At 42.2% G+C, this 18,864-nt stretch overlaps 2 protein-coding genes across 3 annotated transcripts; both read left to right on the top strand.

Annotated features, from left to right (window-relative positions):
• Positions 1-128: 128 nt before the first annotated feature.
• LOC101480939 (glycogenin-1) lies at positions 129-13,445 on the top strand. Of its 2 annotated transcripts, XM_004546774.5 has the most exons (8): positions 129-263; positions 2,367-2,502; positions 2,622-2,796; positions 2,893-3,055; positions 10,094-10,220; positions 11,305-11,521; positions 12,167-12,205; positions 12,466-13,445. In XM_004546774.5, exons 1-8 carry the CDS (start codon positions 257-259, stop codon positions 12,622-12,624), a joined length of 1,023 nt encoding a protein of 340 aa, XP_004546831.1. In that variant the 5' UTR covers positions 129-256; the 3' UTR covers positions 12,625-13,445. The 2 variants fall into 2 exon arrangements, with proteins under 2 accessions (XP_004546831.1, XP_004546832.1); XM_004546775.4 differs by lacking the exon at positions 12,167-12,205.
• Positions 13,446-14,506: 1,061 nt separating this feature from the next.
• bdh1 (3-hydroxybutyrate dehydrogenase, type 1) lies at positions 14,507-18,617 on the top strand. The gene is made up of 5 exons (XM_004546771.6): positions 14,507-14,957; positions 15,271-15,381; positions 16,348-16,489; positions 16,578-16,730; positions 17,352-18,617. The coding sequence occupies exons 1-5, from the start codon at positions 14,745-14,747 to the stop codon at positions 17,816-17,818; spliced, it is 1,086 nt and encodes a 361-aa protein (XP_004546828.1). The 5' UTR covers positions 14,507-14,744; the 3' UTR covers positions 17,819-18,617.
• Positions 18,618-18,864: the final 247 nt, after the last annotated feature.

The raw sequence follows: 18,864 nt of genomic DNA, 5'->3' as shown, positions 1-18,864 counted from the left end.
AATATTTTCAATAATTGCAATTTTTCTTCATCTGTAGGCTGTAAACCTGTTCAAAGCGGTGTTGCTTGAGGTGCTGCTGTGTAGCGGTGGAGCATGTTAACAGCAGGTGGGTGTGTTGGGGGCTGTCACGTGACGCCGGTCTGGCTGCTGTCATCTTGGTATTTAAACCACCTCTGTATATTTAGTCGGTCCTTTTCGCCACGCAAGGCTTCTGCAAAGTCCAGGCTACAGAGTAGCTGCGACTTATTCGTCAGTCATGGCTGGTAGGTAACATTTTAACACTCTCAGCGTCGATAGTAAAAAATTCTTGTTAATTTTTTGTTTTTTTTTCTCTAAAGTTTTAAAAGTAGCAAATGGCGCGAACTTTGGTGACATTAAATGACATTATGTAGCTAATATAGTCTTTTGTCACTGTTCTCTTTGTTTTTGGGTAGTTGTGTTCCCTTGTTGAATAAGAAGTTTAGTATTCTTAAAGTGGTTACAGTCTTACTTTACATAATTAACTTGTATTTGTCACAGTGACCAGCTACCGGTGTGACATAATTACAGTGTTACTACTTTTTATAACTGTGTTCCATTTTGTCATGTATATATTAGGAAACTGCCAAAAGTAGGTGCAGTGGACACAGTGCGATAAAATCATTTCACAGGGTACCTTTTTAGACTACTTTACTATCATTGGACCTTAGTTTGAGACCTACTACACTACTCTGTGTCCTAAGTCGCCATAATTAATTTTTAATTTGTGGTATAAGCTTACTGGGAACCGTCCCCCTGACTCAAAATGAAATGACCCTGCTGCCTGGACGGTGACTTCACTGTACCTTGGGTTGTTGCAGAGCTAATTCTCATCTTTTATGTGTTTTTTAGTGTTACATTCATATTGCAGAAGGGTTTTTACCAATTGAAAAGGGGGCGTAAGAGAAAGGAGGTGTGGCACTGTGAAAAGGCAGTGAGACAGAACAAATTTTCCTGGCAAGCTGTGGTATTTGGAACCATTGTTCTCCAACTGGCCCAAACTCTGGGCTGCTAGCATGTCAGACATACTCTATCTATTGTGATCTCCTTGCCCATTATTGGTATCTTACTGCCAGAGGGTTAGCGCATAGGCCAAATGGGATTGGTGTTGGCCTAACTGCTAGTCACAGAACTATCCCAGCTGCCATGCTGATTTCGTCATCTCAGTTTATATGTCCTCTCACAGGCAAGCCGTTGTTCCCAAGACTTGACTTGGCAGATTTTCCTCCCAGGAGCCTGAGGTGGTGGTACAGAGTAGATGCCACAATGCAAATAAAAATCACCTTAATGAGACATTTAAACCTTTATGGGGTACTTTGTGAGAAAACTTTTAGTGAGGTTAGATTGTGTTGCTCATTCAAAAACACTTGAAATAATCAACATATGAATTATTTGGATCATTCATGCTTTAGAGAATCCACACAGAAACGCATCACCTAAAAGGCAAGAGGCTACAACTGCAGTGTAATGTTGTTGATGTGTGTTTCATATTCCTGCAGTAAACTTTAAAAATACATGCAATGCAGTTACACTGGAGGAAAATATCTACCTATCCATCTTTCCACTTCTTCAATTCATAGTCACAGGAAGCTGGAGCCCATCCCACCTGTCTTAGGTGGCGAGGTCACCAATCTGTCGAAGGGCTTGGGGGGAAAATAGACTAGCATCTTTCCATCATTTGGTCATTCACAGAAGAGTTATGGAAATTTTTTAAATGGGATGAATTCATTGACTAACACATCCATCCATCAATTTTCTTCCCTTATCTATGGAAGATGTCCAAGCAGAGAAGCCCAGACCTCCCTCTACCTATCGAAGGGAACACCACGGTGTTCCCATGACACACCCCAATCTCTTGGGCGTGCCATGGGTCTACCTCCTAGTAGGACATTCCTGGAACACCTTACCCAGGAGGCATCCTTGTCAAATGTGCGAATTACCTCAGCTGGCACCTTTGGATGTGCAGGAGTAGTGGCTCTACTCTGAGCCGCTCACAAATGAGTGCACTCTTCAGCGTGTGGACTGTGTGGGGCAGCCCCACACTGCGAAAACGGAGGCTTTCGAAAAATATGACACATTTAAGTCATATGATGCAGTTATGTGACCAATTCAACTAAGACAACTAACCAATTCAACCACTTCATAACATTTAGAACAGAATCTGACTAACACACGAGTTTGAGAGCATTCTTAAATTGTATGTACTATATTAAGAAGCAACTTTAAGTTAAGCAACTCAGGGTGCGCCCACTCTCTTCTCATATTGGAAGCGAAGCAGGGTTGGGCGTGGTTAGTACTTGGGTGGGAGCAACCTTTAACCAATTTAATTCAGTTTTCTTTCTTTACAGATCAGGCATTTGTGACATTGGCTACCAATGACAACTATGCTCGGGGAGCAATGGTTTTGGGCAAATCCCTCCGTAAGCACAATACAACCAAGAAGCTGGTGGCACTCATTGGTCCACAAGTATCAGAGCCTAGCCAGTAAGAAACTTTACCTACATTCACTTTTTCTCACTCATACACATTACTGTTCCTGTGAACTCTTGTTTTCCACATGGGTGGTTGACAGTGATTCATTTCATAGTATTGTAAATCATTAGGTCTGTGCTGAAGAGGATCTACGATGAGGTGAGGGTGGTGGATGTGCTAGACAGTGGCGACACTGCACACCTGGCCATGATGAAGAGACCCGAACTGGGCGTCACCTTCACCAAACTCCACTGTTGGACCCTCACACATTACTCCAAATGTGTTTTCATGGATGCAGACACTATGGTGAGGCTAACAGGTCATTTTGCTTCAGCACAAAGAAAATGAAGATGCTGCACATCACTGGTGTGTATAAACATGTGCTTTGTTTGTGCATCTCAGGTTCTTTCAAATATAGATGAGTTGTTTGATAGAGAGGAACTGTCAGCTGCTCCTGACCCTGGCTGGCCCGATTGCTTCAACTCTGGCGTTTTTGTTTTTCGTCCTTCTGTGGAGACTCATGGCAAACTGCTTCAGTATTGTACAGAACATGGCAGCTTTGACGGTAAGCTGCTGTAAAATGCCGGGATGCATTTTATAAAATGTCTATTAAAGGGCTATTATAGCATTTTCAGGAATGCACTTGGTTCTATGCAATGACTAATGACATGTAACATGTTTATTATTGAGATTCAGGGTTGCAATGAGTGAAAATTTATGTTTTACTCTACTTTTCATGTTATTGGCAATGATATAGCAAGGGAGGAACTTCTGCCCTTTTAAATTCCTTTTTTTTTTTTGAGTCAAACATGGTTTTGGAAACGCTCTTGGTAACATGATGTTTAACTGGACTTGTTTATCTTTTGCTCTAAGTAAGGTCTTTATCAAGCTCGGTGCCTGGAAACAAGGCTCGCCTGTAAGAGACTTTCGAGCTCTGCTGAGTTATTCTCAGGGGCTCACCGGGGTGGGGTGAAGGTTAAATTTGAGAGGCCCTGTTTTGCACAGAGCACCAGTTGACATTAAGCAACACTTTTCCATGGAGCGTACTGTTGCTGAATTGTAGTCAAAGCTATGCCGGCCATATCAGGTTCAGTGAAGGGCTAGAATCATCATCGATCCGTAGTTTCATGGTGCTCCTCAAGAATTTTTTTTTAATATTACATAATCTAAATGGGAAAAAATGAACACTTGCATTTTAGAAAGTAGCTGAGTAACTGAGTCTGACATATTGTAGCTATCCAAAGAGAGTCTGGTGGACATCAGACCAAGTTGCCTATTTGCTTTTGAATTTATTTTTAATTAAATTTGTGCCATGTAACTTAAAAATAATTTCAAGTTGTTGTCCACTTATTAGATTTTCTTCCAGAAGACCACGTGATAGTCTAAAGTGGCAAAAAGAGTTTCTCAGTTCATCTAAGACCATGCAGCTAAGGCGACAGCTACGTCACATGACCAAAATAATGTCATGTGCATGCTGGAAACCCATCGTATATTTCTGATTGCCAAGTCTTTGTTTTGGGGAGACTAGTGTAGCTCATAGAAATCTAGGCCAAGACTTTCTTATCTGTGGCGTTTACATTGTTCAAAAATAACGATGGATTTTTAAAAGCAAATAAATAACTTAATCATTGTCAGATGACGGGAGATACTTTTGAGTTGTACAGGAAATTTAATCCTTCATTTCCTCTTCACTGGGGCTGTTTACCTAAATGTAGCCAAAGCCTGCCAACTGGGCAGTACTGGTTAGACCAGGGGTGTCAAACATACGACTGGGCAAAGACTCCAATCCGGCCCACTGCATGTCTTTGGAAAATGTGAAAGTGGGCATAAACTTCAGATGTTAACTATATTGTCTCAAGTTTTATAGCTTTTCTTATCTTCACACTATATTATAAAAAAATGAAATTGCAAAAATGTTTCTATTTTTTTCACGATCTACCTTATTATCTGTTTTATTTAAGTAAGAATGAGTTAACAAAAACCTTTTTGTTTAATAATTACAACAGAGTCCAGGCAATGATCTACCAGAACTTGTATTTATTTCTCATAATTTAAACCCAAAGTGTTGTGCTGAGAAATTTCTTTAATGTCTTTATTATATAGAAAAACTGACATGTATCGTTAAAACTGCACTTCTTATGTTAAGATATTTCAGGGATTAAATATGAAGTTACACTTCTTTACACTGACAGAGAGAGACGCTTCACTGGTCATGCGTTGAGGTGACAGTTGTTGTGATTTGGCACTTTATAGATAAAATTGAATGTAACTGAATTGGTTTGGCCAATTAAAGTGGGTCACAATTTAAAAGGAGTTTGAACTCCCTGGTTTGGACTATAAATATCTTCTGACACCAAAAAATCGAATGTATTGTGATGAAATCTCAATTAAGTGCTTAAGTGAAGAACAGTATTTATTATGTATCTGATATGCCGAGAAAAAGCTTTTGATTTCATTCAGCTGTCAGTCCTGCTGATAGAAGGGCCGGACTCTAGACAAAATCATTGTTTACTCGGGCTGCTCTGACCTCAAAAATTCCAACAAAGAAAACAGTTGTGGAGTAAACAAAAGACGAAAGGGGTTTATAGTTAGGCTCAGAAGTGCCAAACTATGTACTTGTTAGTGTCACTGAATCTGTTTCCCTTGTGATGCTGTGAGACAGATTCCATCAGGGATGGGGGGTGCCACTGGAAAAACCAATTAGTTTGCTTAATATGGGCCACTGCTTTCAAGTGCCGACTCATTCTGTCACAACAATCTTTCACATCATGATTTCAACCACAAACAAAAGACATTTTCTTATTTCTTTATGAGAAAGAGTCCCTTTGGAAGCTGAAACTCATTTATCCCTTAGTGTCTTTTTGTGGATAATTTTAGAGTCCCTGTTTCAGTGTGATGCCACTATCTAAATGCTTGATGGCATGCTAATAAGTAAAGCTGTCTTATTTATAGACATGGATGGTCTTTTCATGTGCACTGGGGCATGAGGTGAAGCCGCTTTGACCTTCAGCATTTCAGTTCTGCTGTCCTGCAAGGAATGCATGATATACACATGTACGCCTCTCTACCCCGCAGAACATGAAAGATGTATTGGAAAAGAAAAATTGCAGAGGAGGAAAGAAAGTAAGTGACTGAACCCAGAGGCTCTATCTCTGCATCTGTGGCTCCAGTGTTATCTGCTGCCAAAACAAACTGGCACCGGTTAGATGCACATTCTTCCTGTGTTCTGCTCATCCCCTCAAAATGAAGATACTCAGCTCCATATTAAGTTTTGAACTCTCCAGTGGAGGCTGTGGGTTCAGACAAACGCCAGCTATGTGTGTTATTTTAAACCGAAGCCACAGACTTTACAGTCCTATGCTTTTTTAGGAGAGACATGTGAAAGTTTTGTTAACAGCCAACATCTCGTCCTGTGTCAGTGTCATTTCAGTGACTCATTCACAGATTCACTGAACTTTTATCACATTTTGGGGGGGCTGTCATTTATTTAAGGCTCGGGTCTGGTCTAGTTGTCTACCTGTCACCCACCTCACATAACATCAAATAGATCCCTGCCTCCCAAACTTTTATAAGTTGTGTATTTATGTAAGTTGCTGCTGTGAGAAGGGGCTGCCCCAGTTCTAAAGCAGCCAAACTTGAGGGAGGGCAAATGGCTGTAACAGCCCTCCAATTGAACTCCAGGACCTGAGGCAACTCAGACGCAAACTTGCAGTCCATTTACTTAAAACCCAGAGGCCAGTGTTAATTCACGTACCAGCACAGTGAGAGACAAAAGTCTTTAAACCTCTTTGTCTGTTTGTATTATTTAAAGTTGGCTGGTCATGAATGGAGTAGGGTAAAGTTTGGAAATATTCAATGTAATTGCAGAGGCAGCACCTCAATTTTTTCTACTGACACCAACATTATCCTTTGATTAGGATTTTTTTGTTTTGCCTTTTAATCTGAAAAAAATAAAAAGGATTATTTACAAATAAAATGTTTTATGCAATAAAAATAAACGTAATGACAATAATATCCCTCCCCCTCATGCCACAAAAAAAGAAAAGAAAAAACAGCTTTGACCCGTCTGGGAATGAACATGAGAGTTCAGGGGGGTGTCCTGTGGTATCTGGCACCAGACTTTGGCAGCAGATCCTTTGGGTCCTGTGGATTTCAGGGTGTAGCCTCCTTTGAATGGGCTTGTTCAGGCGCATCCCATAGATGGTGATTGGATTGGGATCTGCAAAGTTTGGAGGCCTGGTTAATGCTGTGGGCTCTTTGTTTTTTGAACTGTTTCCCGAAGCATTTTTGCAATGTCGTGCCTCTAATGAGACAATCAACACTGTTCACATTAACTTTGGTGGGTTTAATGTTGTGGCTGCTAAACACATGCCCCAACCTGTGTGCACCCACTGAGGTAAAGCACTACCTGCAGTTTCTAGAAAATCAGATCTACTTTTTTCAGGTAGCAGTGGGAACATGAGATCCAGTTGTGTGTCCTAAACATGTGAGAACATTTCTTTAAATGCTTGTCTGGGCTTATATCTCAGCAGATGAGCTGAGGTGAAAACTAATGTGGTTTGTCACAGGTGTGCCTTTCATTCGTCTCACTCTTTCAGTGAAGACATTCAGCCAACAAACAAAACCTGACCAGAAACATTTTTAAAGCCAAGTTTGCTGTTATGTGACCATATCAGAGATTTTCACAGCATGCAAATGCCACCAAGGCAAATTACTTCAAGACAAACATTTTTACAAGAAATTACAAAACTGTTAATAAATTTTAAAACCTGAGGCTTGTTTTGTTTTCATGACTGATGTTATTAAAAAGTCAGCACTGGAAAAGACACTGTACACTATTTGCAAATCCACTTGTCTTGAAAAGATGTTACAATGTTTGAACTACACAGCAGCTGGTCCTCAGAGCCTAACTAAATCAGATTCAGTTATTTCATTATTGTAATTTTGTTATTCTAGCAAATTGTTAATCACTGAAAAATATGCTTAAACTATAGTTTATTTAGGTTTTTTATTTATGTGACTATTAGTTTTATCTATACAAGACACATCTCCTGGATGCACTGGTACTCATCTTCAGTGATGTATCCTGGGGTCATCAGGTGTTTCTGGTCTCACAACATCATACACCCTCGCCCAGGCGACCCAGCCGGGGGTGATCAGGCCCCGACTTGCGTACCAGTAGCTACCCACGGATCAGCACTCTTAATCCACAGCCACCTTGTGGCTTTCTTTGCCGCTTTGCTCACAGCCTGGGTGGCCGTCTTCTTGGCTGTCCCAGCCACACCCAGCTGGCCTAGGACTTCGCAGAGTGATCGTCCTCCAAAGCCTCTAGAACCCACTTCTATGGGCTCATAGAAAGTCTTCTAGCCCCTTCCCCTGCACTCCTGCACTAGTTCCTGGTACTTTGCACGTTTCCTTTCATTGGCCTCCTCGATCCGCTCTTCCCAGGGCACTGTGAGTTCCGGCATGATCAGCTGTTTTGAGACCTCAGAAATAATGATCATGTCTGGCCGGAGGGATGTTTTTGCAATGTGCTGTGGGAACCTTAGCTGTTTACCCAGGTCCCAGCTCCTCATTTGCCTTCTGAATGGCAGCAGAGTATTTCAGGCTGGAGTCAAAGAGTTTCCCCAAGCTCTTAACTGGTTGTTCCGTTAATGGTCCCTGAGATTGAGAACCGGAAACTTGTCCATCACCTTCCCCTTCTTCAGTACCATAGATCTTGACTTGGAAGGTTTAAAACTCATCCTTGCCCATGAGATGAGTATCTCAAGTCCTTGCAAGATCCACCTGGAACTGATGATGTTGTGATGGTGAGGTCATCCATATAGGCTCTAATAGGGGGCTGACGAACACCTGACCTTGTTAGCGGCCCTCTGCACTCCACCTCAGCAGCCTTTACCACCATGTTCATTGGAAGGGCAAAGAGCGTAACTGAGATGGTATAGCCTGTTATTATACCTTTCCTGAAGCAGTGCCAGCCTGAAGTAACTGACCCAGAAGTGACCCTAAGCCTGAAGTTGGCGTATAGTCCAGGATCAGGTCCTTAATCTTGCTGGGGACATGGTAGAGGTGTAAAGCATGCTCAACCATTTTGTGTGGGATAGACCCATAGGCATTAGTCAGGTCCAGCCACAATACGGCTAGGTCACCTCTGTTCTCGTGGGCTTCTCTTATAAGGTGCGTAACTACGCCAGTGTGCTCTAGGCAACCAGGAACTCCTGGGATCCCCCCCTTCTGAACTGATGGATCAATATAATTGTTTCTAAGGAGAAACTCGGTCAATCTCCGGGAGACAATGCTAAAAAACACCTTCCCCTCCACGCTCAATAGTGAGATGCTCCGAAACTGGTTTATGTTTTTAGAGTCCTCCTCTTTGGGAACCCAGACTCCCTCTGCGCACCTCCATTGATCAGCAACTCTCCCTTTCCGCCATATCACCTTTAAGATCTTCCACAGGTGACGAAGCAGCTCTGGGCAGCGCTTATAGACAAGGTAGGGTACGCCACTGGGACCTGGAGAAGATGCTGAGTGGGCTGCTTTGATGACCTCACACACCTCCTTCAAACTTGGCTCCGTCAACTTAAACTCTACTGATGGTGGGGCAAGGTTGATGAGAGCTTCGTTGGGTCCCAAGTCTTGTTCCCTCAGTGGGTCACTCATGGTCTCATGAAGGAAGTTATTCACCTCCTCTGCTGAGCACTCCAACCGCCCGCTTCGCTTAACCCCAAGCAATTGTTTTGAAAAGCGAAAGGGATCAGCAATAAAAGCTGCATGTTTCCTGGCTCTCGCTCTTCCCCGCCTCCTGTGCCATTCTGCTCTACGGAGGGTAATCAGCTTCTTCCGCAAGATGTTTTGCAGTTCCTCTAAAGCTTGCTTACCCTCCGCATTGGTGTTCTTGAACTGCTTCTTAAGGCTCCTAAGCTCCTGGCGCAGTCAATGAATCTTCATGGCCCTGCGGTTCATGGTATAAGGGGTCTTGTTACACTTCTCGGTCAGGGCGAACCTTTCTGAGGCATAGCTGACTATGATGGTGGTCATTGTTTTAAGCCTGCTGTCAGCATCTCTTTTGGCTACAGCTTGTATGATGTTGGAGAGATCCTCATCAAACTTCTGCCACTTGCTCCAACTGCTGGCTTAATCCGCTGTTGTGGAACTACACTGCTTGGATTGGAAGACTCTGGTGTGTGGAGGGACTGGGCTCTGTGAGGTGCCTCCTGGCCAGACTCCTCCTGCATCTCACCAGGTTCAGGACCTGTGCGTTGCACCTCACTTTCCCACTCCAAACATTACATTCTGGCTTGATGGACCTTTAGGCCACGCTGGTTCTTACACGCCTTGCCGCAGATGCATGTCTTACTCATAGTCCTTTCCGTTGCGTTGGTCATTAACCTTGAGTTCGTCCAATTGGAGATCTCATTCTCCCCCCCTGTCGGGATCTCCCGGGGGTATCTCTCTTTAGGGCTTTATATGTATGTTTCTAGAGATTTGCCTTGTTATTCTACCTCATTTGGAAAGCATCAACTGCTGTTGTTTTTAAATGTGCCATATAAAGCGACTTGACTTATCATACTGTCACACTTACCTTCGTATTTCTCTGTTGCAGGAGGAGACCAAGGGATTTTGAATGGCTTCTTTAGCAACTGGGCAACAGCTGACATATCAAAACATCTCCCTTTCATTTACAATCTCAGCAGCATAGCCATCTACACTTACCTCCCAGCATTTAAACAGTAAGTGTCTGCTAAGCACACTTAAACTCATGGAGTAATTATGAAATGCTTAAAGTCACAGGTGCAGTTTAAAAAAATTATGTGACCAAACTCTATAAGATACTATATTTACCTGCTACCCTGGGAAATTCATATTACGCAACAGCAGTCTGTCCATGTGACTAAAATCTTGTGTCTTGGATACAAAGCCAAGATGTAAGTAGATACCTGGTCACATGAATGCGTATTCACATCGTGACATGACATCAGGTTACGGGTGAGATGAGCAGCGAGATTCCAGCAGCACAGTTAGAGTGTCGCCCCAGCAGGCCCTCAGCTCTGGGTTGGATGCCCACTCTGAGCTCAGAGCAGCTGATACCCACTCCTGAAATAGAGCACTTTATTTAAAGACCTTTTAATGTTTGCCTCCAGGACTGGTCATTGTGTGCTGTGTCTAAAGCTACCCTCTCATCCTCATTGCATCTCTGTGTCTTCACCTCTGGTCTCATCAGCAGGCTTTTTTTGGTTTGGCATTTCCTGGCATCCATCAGGAGGACAGGGAAGATAAACATGTCTTTAGTTGTTTGTAGTTGTCAGCAATAACGCTTAGAGGTCTGACAAACACAGCAAAACATACCCGACAGTGTCGGGTTCAGGTTTATTTGTGTACTTGAGCAGATTGCCAGTGCTACAAAGACATCTAAGCTTGTCAGAACTGGGGTGGATCAATATATTTCTCATTCTTATTTCTCCAAAAGGATTTTGTTTCATTCATGCTAACCCAGCTTTTAAACACAGACACCCAAAAATGTTTCCTGGAGCATTAAAATTTATATTAGTGTCCAGTTCATTATTATGACCAATTAAAAACACAACAATTTAATAATATGTTTTTTGACACTAACATACAGGGTTTCTCCTAAAACATTTCTAAAACTTTTTTTATTTAAGCATATTCTATACTATTTATGTCTATGAATACAAATGTCTTTATTGCTACAATTTGATATTAAAAACTATTCAGAAAAGCTTCATTTAGTAAATCGAACCATAACCACACTACATCTACAGTACATCCTCTCATTTACTGTAATACTGGTTTCAGATATGGTGGAAATGCCAAGGTGGTCCATTTCCTGGGGAAGACCAAACCATGGGATTACACATTTGATCCCAAAACCAAACAGATTTCAGGGAGTGAGCAGGATGCTGCCACACACCCTACTTTCCTTCTCAACTGGTGGACCCTATACTCGGGTGATGTGGTCCCCATGCTGCATGAGGAGTATGGAGAACAGCCCTTCCACTCAGGATGTGTGGAGGTAAGTCGACATTTTAATTGAACCTGCACTATTTGCGACTTCTCATCAGGTATTATCTTTAAAACAGAGCTGTTTCCTTATTTTCTGTATAGTTACAAAGGCGGATAGTTCATAAGAAAAAGACATACTTTTGTTGCTATATATTTCTAAAGGGGTCACCATAGATTTTACACCACATAGTCTGACAACCATTTGATGAACCCCTGAGGCTGGGTGTGTATGTCCTCCCTGTCTTGAACCTAAGATCGTTTGCAACGAATGCACAAAACTACAACCATGGAGTCACTGGATAATTCATAACAAATGGCTAAAATAGCAAGGTCAGCATATGTGTAAGTAATCCCTGAGAGCCAAAAGTTGAGGCTTCAGACTGCTCGAAATGCTCTCAGATGTGAGCAAGAGGATCTATCCCTAATATAGTCATCTCAGACATACAGTCCCTCCCACCTGCTGATCTTTTTCAGATCCTTTGCCTGCATGGGGAAGCCAATCTCAACAGATTTAACTTAAGGGAGCTAAAAGATCCTCTTTCAGACAGTTTATGAGCTGAAACGCTCCAGTATAAATTTATAGCCATTATTTTGAACTTTGAATGATGCAAAGCTATTTAAACCTCTTTTCTGTCTTCTTATTCATCTCACAAAGTTCCAGCACAGTGAAACTGTCACTTTTGAGAGTGAACAGGTATGGAGACAAAGATTTGTTTTGTTTTTTATAGCTCAGCAGTGATTAAGCATCCGTTGGCGCCTGGTTTATTGCTGTTGCTGCCCTTCCTCTAAAATCAGAGCTTTCGCGTGTTTGCCTGCTGCCATTAATTTGGAAAGGCTAAGTGTGGCAGTTTGCCGCTTCCAAAAAGCAAAAAAAGGAAAAACAGCATGTTGTGTGCAGTCTGCGTGTCTTGTCATTTATTCATTTCCCTGCTGTTATGTTCCATATTCCTTCAGGGCGAGAGCAGGTCTTCGCACGCGCACGCACAGGCATCCCAATCCCAGCAGATGTCCTCAGAAGAACGGAAGCAGAAATGGGAGCAAGGTCAGGCAGACTACTTGGGAATGGACTCATTTGACAATATCCAGAGAAAGCTTGATACTTTTCTCAAATAAAGAAGGATTGGCACGGGATATTTTTAAAAGAGCACTTGCGTTCTACTTGTTGCCAAGAAAATACTGCCGAAAAAATCAGATTGCAGTTTTTCTTCCTACCTTTATTTCAACTATAAATGAGCCAAGTCCCTCTTTCCACCAGCACTACCAACTCCATACTCCAAAGACAGCCCAATTTAAGTGGGGGGAAGTAATGTGAAATTTTATGAGCGGTTTTAATTCTCTCTGCAAGATTATTATCATTCAGTTTACCCTGACACTCATATATGTTCTTCTACAGTGTGAAAAAAGGTTTATAACCGAAGTGTGCTTGTTTAAAGGTGAATATTAAAATCTTTTTTTTTCTCATGTTTATGCTTCTTTTGTAAAAAAAAACAAACAAAAAAAAGGAGATGGCAACAAGAGATCAACTGGGCCATTTGTATCGGTGTGGTTAAGATGTGTAGTCACTGACATTGTCATTTTTCAGTTTATTCTTTCCTTTTTTTACTCTGCAGTAACCTGACAGTCTTCTTAATATTTTCTTTTCTCAAAAGAATTAATTCTATTGTTTTTGAATTAGAAGTCTCTGTTTTACACGGATATGAAGATATGTTTACAGCACTTCTCAAGGCCGTAGTATGGTCAGTGAGCCATGCACACTAGATCTTTAGTGCCTTAATGCCTTGCTCTCTCTACTGCTGTCATCCTATGTTATCTCACTCTTGACCAGCAGCTTTTTTAGTAGATGAAACAGGTTTGTAATTTTACCACATTATACTTGACCTGGATGTTGGCTGAAAATCTTTTATCTGGAAACAATAAAACATCCTTACAAGCTGTGGAGTTGCTCAGGTGCTTTTTTTTCTTGTTGGAATTTATATTATCTTTATATTATCCTAGGAAATGGGAGCTATTTATTAAAATGTGCAAACGTAAATGCAGATACAGTAAATTTTTTCTTCTTCTGTTATCCTCCACCAGTTTCCTCAGATTTTTTTAAGGACACACTGCACAGCATGCTCAGATTTGCCTTTTTTGCCAAAGGCTACTTGGGAATGATCTTGTTTATGCAAAAATGCTATTTCATATCTGTTAAACTCTTATCTTTGACATTCTTCATAGATCCAACTACAGAAATGTGAATAAAGGATTTGTTTTTATGGGGTGGCTGTAGCGCAGGTCACCTACTAATCTGAAGGTTGGTGGTTTAATCTCCGTCTGCTCCAGGCTGCATGCTAAATATCCTTGGGCAACATACTAACCCCAAGTTGCTGAAAGTGTGTGGATGAGAGATAAAAAGCACTTAAACCGAAACTTAGAAAAAAGTGCTTGTGCAAGTGGGTGAATGGGGCAAGTTGTGTAAAGTGCTTTGAGTACTTATACATGCATACTTCTATGATAAGTTGTCTCTTAGTTGTAGAGACATCACTGCCTCATCCTTTGAGTTAGGTGCCGTTTCCATTCTTGAATGAAAAAAATTCCCCCGAAAATAGTCCAGTGCAAGGCTGCCCCCCCTTTTTGTGCATATTGTGCCATGCTAAATGAGAATATACCTAGGCTTCAAAGTGTGCTTGCTCATTAATGTGTAATGATAAACGAGTCTTTTTATATACCTTTTATATAAGCGAGGGAGAAATCTCTTCAAAGCAAATATGCTTTATGTCAAGAAACTTCCCTCCGTGTTACTTCCGGTTCCGTCTCAATCCCGATGATAGCCAGTGTCCTGTTTTTAGAAACGGAACATTGACATGTAAAATATTAACGTAAAGCATAAAAAAACACACCTCATGGTGACTTTGCAGTGAGAGCTTACTCCTGATACATAATGGCTGGACAGTGCTTAAGTCGGGGGCTTGTTCGTGGATCTCGGCCCGAAGTTGGTTCGAGCGACACTTAACAGCTTGCCACACGACACCACACGGTATAATGGTTACTTAGCGACGTCGGTTAGCCGAAAACACGATTTTAACCTGCAACCGGATGCTTTGCGGCTACTTTTGCGGTTACACATTACAACAGGGGACTTCCCTATCCCGTGGCTTGTCGCTGCAGTGATACAGGGGGCGTGCCGCCCGCCCGTGGTGACGGCTGTAAAGCGGACCGCTACGCCAGGAAAGCAAACACACCATTCCGACAAGATGGCCTCGCTGCCCGCGCTCCGAGCGGTACTCCTGGTGGCTCTTTCGGTTTTCCTCACGGTGGTGCTGGGTTTTGGACTCCCTGCTCTGCTGAACGCGTTCATGAGGATGCTGGGGTTGCCAGAGACGAGCGTCACCGAGTGCATAGTTGCATTGTACGCAGTTTTTGTGCTGTACGTGGCGACGCCTCGAATTCCAAGAGGACTGGTGGAGGTAATGTCACAACAAACACGGGGATTAATCGCTGGTTTGCATTTTATCAGGCAAAACATTGAAATGGAACACAGATGTCAGTGAAACGTTGTAAAATGCAAAATTAAGGCTTGTAACTCGCAGAAAATCCTTTACAAGATACGCTACAGTAATGTGGGGTGGGCAATATAAGTTTGTTTATACTGTAACAAACTGTACAGAGAGTTTGCGTTCACTTGGAAATATGCGTGTTTTTGTAAGCATTTTTTCTCTAATTTGCATATAATGTTAATTGTGTGTTTTGGGGGAAACTGTACTGTACCCATCTCTGTAGGTGAAAGGGAAAGCCGTGCTTATTACAGGCTGTGACACTGGATTTGGTTACGCTCTCGCCAAACATCTGCACAAACTTGGCTTTACAGTCTTTGCCGGATGTCTTCTCAAGGTAAGGATGTTGCTCATCGAGTCTGCATTTTTCCCTGATTTGCAAACAGGAAGTGAGCAAAACGTTTTCCAAAAAATCTCCCATTCCAAGGAAGATGTGCTATCGATTGCACAGCTTAGCTGGAAATCAAGAACAACATGGCCACAAATCCCACCCACATGAAAATCAGAATGATCATTCCCTACCTATGTCCTTCGGGAGACCTGTTTTCACACTGTAAATACACCTTGAAACATGTGCTTTTAAGATAAGATATCCTAAGCTTATCTCAAAAGCAACAGATGTCGGCAAATTCAGCCTTTGAAAAAAATGGGCGCTTCTTTAGTTGTGACCTCTGAACTTTTGTGGGAGGAGTAAAATAATAATAATAATAATAAACCATCCACAGAGCATTGTTTTACATGTGTGGCACAAAGTGATTTACTTAAGGAACAAACGAGCAGATGATAACATCAAGCACAAGAATGATGTACAGTGTAAAATGTCAGCAACAGCATGTTAGCGTTCTAGTAGAAAATTAAAAACAGATCAGTAATGGGCTCTTCAATAAATGTCTGAACAGGGGATTTAAGACTCTGCTGACCTTTATTTTTGCTTAAGGATCTCATTTCATACCTTCAGGGCTCGTTGCCACGTTTAGTTTTCACTTGTGCCTAACAAACAGATAATAATTCTTTGAGCTGGCAGTAACCCAGGCAACAGTAACCCAGATATTCACTTGTCACAACCAAGGTATGCAGAAGAGCATCTCTGCTTGTACAGTTTGTCATACCTTGAAACAGATGGGCTGCAGCAGCAGAAAGCCAAACCAGGTACCACTCCTGCCCGCCAAGAACTGGAAAAAACATTTATACTGAAGACACAAAAAGGTTTTGATGCTCTTGCTCTTGTTAAAAGCACTGAAGCTGATTGAACTGAGACCTCTTATGCCGAGGCCGTGAGTTTAACTAATGTCCCCGCTTACAGGATAAAGGTGGAGACGGTGCAAAGGAGCTTGAGGAACTTCATTCAGATCGAATGAAGGTCGTGCAGCTGGACGTGTGCAATGAAGAGCAGGTCAACAAGGCAGTGGACCACTTCAGGGAGATCCTGGGTGAATCTGAAGCGGGTAGGTCGCTCGGTAATCAAATAGATCCCACATAAAAGAAGTCGACTTTACTCATACATTTCATTCTCTCTGACTTTCTCCTGCCCAGTTCTCTGGGCTGTAGTGAATAATGCTGGTGTGTCAACGTTTGGAGAGGTCGAATTTACCTCCATGGACACCTACAAGCACGTGTCAGAGGTCAACTTGTGGGGCACCATCAGGGTTACTAAAGCTGTTTTGCCGTTAATCCGCAGGGCGAAGGGTAAGCTGCATTTTGTTCCCTCCACTCTGTGACATATAAACAGGAATCAGTTACACAGTGTCCAAAATAACGGCGCCAAAGTGCAAAAATTTGAAAGATACATCCGCCTTTGAGTGAGCTGTGAAGAGTTATAACAATTCAAACAAGGCTGGAAGTGAAAGAACATATTAACACATTATATAACCTTTGTTATATAAACCCTTCAATGCTGATAAGCATATTTGTACTGAACATTCCTGAAAGTGGTTTCAAGTATTAAGATCCACAATTATAAATGAATATATAAAAACATTACTATAAAATAGGAATAAATTATGTTTTGAAGTAAAGCAAAAAAAACAGTGTTATCAAAGTTGTGCTGAAGAAAAAAGAAAAGTTTGCAGACGCTAACAGAACAGCAGCTCTGTTAACAAGTGTGTTATGAGTGACTGTTCAACAGTGAGAGGCCGTTATTTGCTGAGCTAAGCAAATAGCCAAGAAATGTTCCTAAAGACATCTGAACTCTGGACCTGCAAGCCTAGCAGCTTTAAAAGTGCACTAAAGGCTCTTAATTCACTTTTGAATTATGATGCATTTATTTGGAGAATCTAAAATCTGTCCCCTTGTATCTCTTGACCACAGGCCGTGTCGTGAACGTGGCCAGCATGTATGGAAGGATGGGCAACATCATGAGGTCACCGTACTGCATTTCCAAATACGCCGTGGAAGCCTTTTCTGACTGCCTCCGCTACGAGATGAAAGCGTGGGGCGTAAAAGTGTCCGTAATCGAACCGGGCAACTTTATTGTGGCCACTGGCATCTTGACCCGCGACATCGTGGCTACCACGGCCAATAAGCTGTGGAGCGAGGCGCCCTCGGAGGTGAAGGAGGATTATGGGAAGACCCACTTCGAGCAGAACATGGCTCTGATGCGCTCTTACTGCAGCAGCGGGCAGAAGGATACGGTCTCCGTGCTGGATGACATTACCGATGCCATCATGTCCAAGCGTCCTCACACGCGCTACAGCCCCATGGAGCCGCACTGGTGGATCAGAATGCAGGTGATGACCCACCTGCCGGGTGCCATATCTGACCTCCTTTACTTCTAGAAGAGAAGCTGTTCCTGTGTTTAGCTCACCCTGAGAATCAGATAGCTGAAGAATATCACACTAAGTAGCAGTTACACAGATCTACAGACTAAGTGGGGTTCCTGCCATTTGGCCCTCAGCACTTGAAATCATCTAATGATCAATCAAGCCTTAACAATATATATATATAAAAAAGGTTTTGTAAATTGTAAGTAAATTATTGCACTTTGCTTTTCATGTGTCTGGCAAGAAGCATAACTTTATCTATACAGATATTCTCTGTTGAGTAGTAACTACTTTGTGTTTGGTATCAGCAGAGCCAAAATCTACTCATAGCTATAAGCGCTGCATCCTTATCCCGTGCTGTGGTAAAAATCTTTTTAAAAAAAATAGTTTCTCCTTCTAGCTCTAAATATTTTTTCCCAAATACTTGTAACGTTTTTCCTTATGGGAATCTTGTGGGGCCACCCCATTGGCACGAGGACCAACGCTGGCTCAGGAGAAAGCTCCTGCTGCTCTTCTATAGCAGACAGTGGAAAAAACCAGGGTCAGCTACTGTAGGACCATGGTGAGATTTTGGCCCGGCTTGGTCCGACGTTGCGTAACAACAGCACAATCACACTTTGTCTCTCGTGCTCCAAAACCCCTTCACGCAGGATGGTTTGGAGCACGTCAGCACCGAGGTCTTTTGATGTGATAAATGGGTACGCTGGACTGAAAAAGCCCCCCCCCCCCCTTGTAACCTCCCCTCCCTTCTCTGATGACAAAGTATTTTGTATATGGAATGATCCAAATAAAAAGAGTATTATATTTTAAAATATTACAAGCATGGTGTCCTTTTATTCCCACCCAAATAAGTACGAAAGACTTTCTTTTAATATTGGTTTGGGTTGTTAGGACTAGTAAATGTAATATTACTAAAGGCCACCAGGTGGCAGGAATGAATCATTTAAAAATCCCACAGCTTTCCTCATGCAATAGTGTACTGCCGTTTAAGCTGTAACCACACTGCGCTGGGTTAGGGTCATACAGTTTGTGGCTTCATACATCACCTGTTTTGTCCCAGA

Source organism: Maylandia zebra, linkage group LG9 (genome assembly GCF_041146795.1).
Source record: "Maylandia zebra isolate NMK-2024a linkage group LG9, Mzebra_GT3a, whole genome shotgun sequence".
Taxonomy (NCBI): domain Eukaryota; kingdom Metazoa; phylum Chordata; class Actinopteri; order Cichliformes; family Cichlidae; genus Maylandia; species Maylandia zebra.
The sequence above is the reverse complement of the archived record's forward strand: the minus strand, read 5'-3'. Positions and strand labels throughout refer to the sequence as shown.